The 7,535-nt window shown below is 41.4% G+C and overlaps 1 protein-coding gene across 1 annotated transcript; it reads left to right on the forward strand.

The window, feature by feature from the left end:
• The first annotated feature begins 3,534 nt into the window (after window positions 1–3,534).
• RGD1562178 (similar to Adenylate kinase 2) lies at window positions 3,535–5,161 on the forward strand. The gene has a single exon (XM_039108502.2). The coding sequence runs from the start codon at window positions 3,537–3,539 to the stop codon at window positions 4,233–4,235; it is 699 nt and encodes a 232-aa protein (XP_038964430.1). The 5' UTR covers window positions 3,535–3,536; the 3' UTR covers window positions 4,236–5,161.
• The last annotated feature ends 2,374 nt before the right edge of the window (window positions 5,162–7,535 follow it).

The raw sequence follows: 7,535 nt of genomic DNA on the forward strand, positions 1-7,535 counted from the left end.
GTGAGGTTTGTTCCTTCCAGTGGGTCAACTTGGCCATGATAATTGGGAGACAATTGTTAGTGCAGACACGGAAGGAGCGATTTCTCAGAATTATATTTTAATTAATTAATGCTTTTATTTATGTTTGAAACATGCATGAACATAAGCATGAAACACATGCGTGAAAGCTCAGGGACAAGTCAGGAATTGGTCCCTTCTTTCTACCACGTGACTTTCAGAGCTGAAGCTCAGGTTGGTCAAGCAGCCAGCAAGTGCGTTTCCACACTCACCCATCTTGAGAACCCAAATTTATTTCTTAATTGGGATATGCGACTGAAATGCAACAGGAAGAGCAAACACTTGAGTCAAATGCTGACTTCAAAAATACACACTTAGTGGATCCAGCATTAAAGGAATATCCACGGACTGGAGGCTACCAGGCTCTTCAACCTAGTAGCCAAGTCTGCTGTAATAGTTATAGAGTTTTGTAGAGCATATTACAAAAACACAAGGGTAAGCTATGCTAAAATCATAAAAAAAATGTTCCACTAAAAAACAAACACATAAAATGCAAATTTGAGATATTTCAAGGTCAATTTACCAGGGAAACAGAATACTGTGGAGTTGTTCCCTCTTCGATGATTTTTAGTAGCATACTAATTTTTCTTTTGTCTCAAGACTGGGGGACTCCTAGCTGTCAGTGTTAATGGTCAGATAATCAGCACCAAGGCAGAAATGATACAATTCCCGCTGCAAATACCAATCTGCCTCCTGCAAAAAGTGCATCGGAAGGTGTAGTGTAGACACAATATCAAGGCTCCTGCTCGTCTATGTGAGCTCCAAACCGATACGGACTAAGGTAGAAGAACGAACTCAGCACTTTCCTTGAAGTATAATATGGAAGTTACCAAGAGGACAAATGACTAACAGATCTGATCTCTGGTGCCTCCCATGTGAAGAAGTTGTGACAGAGGCACATATGTGGCCAACTGAACTCTAGAGAAAGCAATTCCCTGAGACAACCATCCAACATCCTTTTCTGGCTTAGACTTACTGAATCAAAGTGTAGTGTTCACTCACAGGTGACCTAATGAAAATGTTGAAGTTACACAAAAGCAAACTCAATAGGAGAGAGGTTACGTATGGCTTCTGTGGGGAAGAGAAGGATAGAGCAATAGCTAGTGTATGAAGAGGACAAGTTTCCATCTACCAGGGCCGGGAGGATAATCAGTGTGAGTCATCTACATGAAGATGTTAGGGTTGTACACTCACCACTCCTTCTTTTTCCTTTCTATGTTGCTTTCTTCTTTCTCCTCAGCTCCTTTAATAGGCTGGGTCTTCCTGCATAGACCACGACTTTATGAGGGACTATGAGCAATGAGGCCAACTTGGAAAAGGTTGCATCAAGAAGAAAGGTAGTTTGTTTGCAGCATTGATATTTGAAAAATTGCAATCATGAGATGGAAAATGGGAATACCAAAGTGGATCTTTGATAAGGATGACTGAGTGTAGGAATAACAGTTCTCATCTACACTGAGAATCAAATTTGTCTTGATATATCTTCTAGTTAAACTGAGATCACTCATATCAGATTCAGTATTAGAATTTATCTCTTTTTTCTAACTGCTGTTTGTCAAAGGTGTTCACATTTGGAAATATAGGATATATATATATCTTTATTTTTGTGTTTGTGCTTGTGTATACATACTATGTGCTATACATACAAAAGTTAGAAAAGGACATTTGAATAGTGGGCAGAGTTAAAATTGGTTGCTGTCTAATGTAGATGGTACCAATCAAATTCATGTCCTGTGGTAAAGCAGCAAGAATATATAACCATTGAACCAACTCTCCAGCCCTTGAATTGCATTTCTTATAAGCCAACGGAAATAAAGAAAAGGATTTAAGTTAATCAATACCTATGGCATCTTTGATAATAGGAATAATATCAAAGATCCAAAAGAATATTTCAAATAGAGAATCACAAGGTAAGATAATTTTTATTTCTACTAAAGGAGAAAAAGGGGAATTATCTAGAGCATTGATCAGAGTTAGCTGAGTCATTCATAGAGAATGTTAATAACTGTATGATCTGGAGGAAAGAAAACTAATTCACATTAGCTAACCATGAGCACAAGACTATCAGTGTTTGGAGCTGGTGACAGATTCAGAACCAAAGAGTTTTTACAGTATAGATAGAAGAGAAACTTTTCCCTACTCTTGTATCACTATTACATTATTCAATAGAATTCTTTTCTGTCAGCAAAACATGAGTGTCCTCACTTGACACATGCTATTTCACAATGAAATTGTTTTGGGTCATGTTTTTAAGTGATCATTTCAGATCTGATATCATATATCTGTTACACAATGGTAGTCGTAACTGAAGGCCAGCAAAACGTTTCAGGGAGAAAATATGCTTGCCACAAAGAATAAAGGGTTTTTCAATTTTCCAGTCTCATGCTGTAGAAGGAAAAAAAGTATCTCTCATAAGTTGCCCTCTGTCCCTCTTGTGCATGTGCATTCACACACACACAAACTTTTAAATGTCTCCCATGGTGCACATTCTTGAGACAATGTGATACTGTAAAAATAAGGCTGAAATATTGACTTGTTACATTTTGATGTTTAGGTTACATTAGGTACATTAGGATGGATTGTCAAAATGACAGGGTCAAGGAATCGCCTAGAAAACAAACATCTATGGGTGTGTGTGAGGAATTTTCTAGACTGCACTGAGATGAGAAGACCAATCTTAGCTCTAGGCAGTTCCTTTCCAAGAACTGAGCACCAGAATTCACTTTCTCTGCTTTCTGACCACACACACTGTGACCGGCCACCTCACAGTCCTGCCACCATCACTTCAGTGCCATAACAGACGGTGTCTCTTAGAGCTCTAAGCCAAGATAAGGCCTTTTCCCCTTAAGTTCATTCTTGTCTGTCTTTTGGCAGACTAGTACATACATACATACATACATACATACATACATACATACATACATAGTTACTTGTAAGTGCTATATTTTTCATTTCTGTAGTGGATTTGTAGAACTTTGCTGATAATCATGACAACTATACTTTGATTTTTGAGCATTCTTTACCCTCTGCCATTCCCTTAAAAAAAGGGCAAGAGCTAGTGGAAGGAGACACCGCTCCATTCTCAGAGTGTGGGCCGTTGTAATATCTTCATTTAGTGACCACAGTTTCCCAAATACTGCTAGGCAAGAGAGTGTGAAATGAGTCAGTTTGAGGCCCAGGTTTCTAAACTATATCACTTGTTCTCATGTGTAACAATAAGCTGTTGCTTTAAACTGGAGATTGTAATATATCACCAAGGGTAGCACAATGACTTCCATTGTAGAAACCCAGGATGCCTAGGAAAGAGTTTCAGCTTCCAATTCAAAGGAAATATCGATGGTTTGGGATACCATAAAAAACATATTCCCCTTGGACAAGAGGTCCTTCAAAATCATTGAGTCATGATGTTCAGGCAGAAATAAAAATTTAACATATTAAGAATATTCAAGAGAGGCTGGTGGAGTGAGGCTCTGGTAGACATGGCTCCCAACGCGTTGGCTCCTGAACCGGAGCATCCGAAGGGCATCTGGGCCGTGTTGCTGGTGCCTGCCAGGGCTGGCAAGGGGACCCGGGCATCCAAATTGGCTGAGAATTTCTGTGTCTGTCATTTGGCCACTGGGGACATGCTGAGAGTCATGGTAGCTTCAGGCTCGGAGCTGGGGAAAAAGCTGAAGGCGACAATGGATGCCGGAAAACTGGTGAGTGATGAAATGGTCGTGGAGCTCATTGAGAAGAATTTGGAGACTCCTTCCTGCAAAAATGGCTTTCTTCTAGATGGCTTCCCTCGGACTGTGAAGCAGGCTGAAATGCTTGATGACCTCATGGATAAGAGGAAAGAGAAGCTCTATTCAGTCATCGAGTTCAGCATCCAGGACTCCCTGCTGATCCTGAGAATCACAGGAAGGCTGATTCACCCCAAGAGTGGCCGGTCCTACCATGAGGAGTTCAACCCTCCAAAGGAGGCCATGAAAGACGATATCACTGGGGAGCCCCTGATCCGCAGGTCAGATGACAACAAGAAAGCCTTGAAGACCCTCCTGGAGGCCTACCACACTCAGACCACTCCGCTAGTGGAATACTATAGGAAACGGGGCTTTCACTGCGCCATTGATGCGTCCCAGACCCCTGACGTGGTGTTTGCAAGCATCCTGGCAGCCTTCTCCAAAGCCACATCCTAGTAGCAGAAGGCCAGGCGCGACCGCACCCCTGCTCATCTCCCCGCCATGTGATCCCTGCTCTTAGGTGCTGGGCAGAAGAGAAAAGGGTGGTCATGGGAAGGAAGGATGGATGGATGATGAGGGAGGTAGGGAGGGGCTGAAAAGGAACATTTGGAACAGTGGCAGTGTTATAATTAGTAAGTTTTTTTTTCTACACATAGGTGAGAATTTTTAAAGTATAAGCAAGGGAAAAGATTAATTTTTAAAAAAAAAACTGTGATTGGGGGGCATTGGTGCAAATAAGGAGACATGGTATTCTTTTTAAGCAATCAGCCTCTCGTTTCCTCTGGACCATAAAGCTAATGCTCTCTAAGAGACATCAGCATCTACATAAGAACCTCATGGATCTCCAGGCCAAGGACACAGCAGTCAGACTGGGCCTGTGTCCTGTGCAGAGGAGGGACTGTTGACCAGCGGTGGCCCCCATTCCATAAGGACTCCCCTGCGTATATGGAAGAGATGGGGGTGTGAGCTAATGGGTGCTGGTCGTGGGGCGCAGGGGGAGACGGATCCCACACTTGTGACTTAAGAATTGCCTCCTCTGGTGACAGAGCCGTCAGCCACCCAGCTCACGCGAGTCTTACAGCCTTGCCTTCATCATCCATGGGACCCTTTAAATAACTGAACGAGGCCTAGGAATGTAGTTCAGTGTGTGTGCCTGGCACTGGAAAGCCTTGGGTTCGGTCCTCTACAGTGAAGGGTTAGGGTTAACATGTCTTAAGCTAAGTCATCCAAAGATTGTCCTTCTCACCCTCAAATCCTGGTACTGGGATTGCCCGACAACACTGTGATATATTTTTCAATGAGGTGCCTTTCATAACTGACCAAATGCTGCCATGTTTGACCCCTGACTCAATAAAATATGTTGAAAATTTGTAAAAAAAAAAAAAAAAGAATATTCAAGAGAGAAACTAATACCATCTTTCATAATTTGTTGGGCCCTACCTTGGGGTGTTTCCCTTCCCCCTCACTGAGCCTTTTAGTCTGCTATAGCAAGAAGTTTACACCCTTGGCAGCTGCTCTTAGCCCCTGATTTGGAGCCGGGACTTTCCATAGTACCCTTCCTCCCCACTGAGTCTTCCAGCTTGTTGTTGTTAAGAAGTTTTTTATGCCCCTGATTGGGCCTGGGACTTTCCACCACACAGACTTTTCCTGTTTTCCTGGTTGGGGATTTTCACCTGCCTTGTTGTTTTCCATGACTTTTGCCTCGGGTATATAAGGAGATCTCAGTAAAGCCTTGTGGCACTCTCTAAAAACGAATGACCCGTGTACATGTTTTCTTTCAATCTCGCAGATCTACACCGGTGTTCACACACAGGCGCCCGATATTCACGGCACAGGCGCCGTCATCTGGAGGTTCCACTGAGATCAGGAAAGAGAGGACAACCTGATGGGATCGTTCCAAAAGGCCGGCTGGTGAGGAAGCTGAACGTATTGGGACAAATGTACTCAAACAACAAGGTACTGGAATTAAGGTAAAGACAGCCCAAGATTTTAAAACTATAGAACAAGTCAGTCCTCGGTTTATAGCTAGTGGTGGTTTGAATATTCTGGATTGAAAGCAGGTTAAAAGGGACAAGGTAATAATGGTAAAATGTTTTTGTGTATGTGTTCTTTTAGAGTTATGCTAAAATCTAGAGAAGCAAAGTCAATTCTCATAGATGCTTTTAGTCTTTGGACCCTGACTAGAGACAGTTTACACCCTAGACAAGAGAGAGAATGGGATTGAAAAAAAGTCCTCCCAGACTCTCCACAGATTCTTTGGCAAAAGAAGGAAATGAGCTTAAGCTTTCTTGGAGCTCTCCTGGGGACAGAAGGAGGTGGGAGACATCTTGCCTCCTTGCTGGCTCCTATTGGAGAAGTGCTTATTTCTGGTTCTGGGTCCTTTAGGTAGGATATCTGGGTCCCTTTGGTGGGACACCATCTATTTCTTTTCCTTATGTCTACTGTCTGTCCTTGGTGCATCAAGCTGTCCATGTATGTCAATTTATGTATGGGTTTTGCTTCTCGTTGCTTGAATGTTTTGTGTTTCATCTTTAAAAGAAAAAAAAAACGGTTAAAACTTTAAATGCTGGTTGATTCACCCATTGATGTAGTTTTAACTCCTTTCAAGAAAGGAACAAATAAACAAAAAGCAGTATCAGTTGGCTTTTGGAGCCCTGCATCTGTAGCTAGAAGCCTAGGTCCGCTGGGCAAGCTCCCCAGGGGGCTGGCTAAATGTTTACACTAGCCAATCCTAAAGGCACCAGGAGCTTCACAACTTCTATGGTAATGGAACTGATGGCTGTTTCTCTTAGAAAAATCTTTGACTGTGATTATTGAACTCAACAGGTGACAAGGTGTTTCTCTTAAAACTACAGCTAGAAAAAGTAAAAATAGTGATTGATTTAAATGTGGAAGAAATGTGTAGCCACTTCATTTTTGTTTCTGATTGGTTTTAAATGTATAATATGCTCTACATGTCTTGGTTATAGGTTACTGGCTTTTAAGTTATTGGGTATGGTTAAAAATTTGTAACATTGGTAACATAAAGTTGGCTTAAACCTCATAATTCGGATGGAGTAATTTTAGACAACACGTGGCATGAGCCAACCCAGGGAAACAGGTCTAAATTGAAATAATATTAATATAATTGTTATCCTAGAAACCACACTTATGAACAATTTAGGGCAATGTATCTTTGTTGAGGAATTAAGAATCCACACCATCATTCGTTCATATGCAAGAATTGACAGTCAAACTTTGGAGTATGAAGAATGAACTTGGTGTTTTGGAAAGACTAGATTTTGGAGAATTAGATGGTTTGTTGGAAGTTGTTTTGCTTTAAGCACACATTGACGGTGCAGGCACGGTCAGTAATTATCTCCTAATTCTAAGACCTGACTGCTCTATCTTTAAACCAATAATTGGCTGCTTAAGATAGAAATAAGAGTAAGTTCTAGATACATATTTTCTGATATTTAATATGAATCTTATTAGAGTCATGTATTTATAAGTATGTGTATATACTATGAACTGTTTTATGTATGACAGGGGATAAGTCATTCTGTATGTTCATGAGTTCATGACAGTGTTCCATCTACAAACACTGTAGACTGTGAAAGTAAGAAAACACTTGAACTACAGATGTGTGCTTGTAAAGACAGAACGTCATCATAGCCTGCTGTCTCCAGGCTCTCTCAATGTATTTGGTGCTTTTGTTGGTAGACATTCAACGCTGCCAACTGTAAGTCCCTGTCCAAAAACACACACAGCTTCCAA

Source organism: Rattus norvegicus, chromosome 4 (genome assembly GCF_036323735.1).
Source record: "Rattus norvegicus strain BN/NHsdMcwi chromosome 4, GRCr8, whole genome shotgun sequence".
Lineage (NCBI taxonomy): Eukaryota > Metazoa > Chordata > Mammalia > Rodentia > Muridae > Rattus > Rattus norvegicus.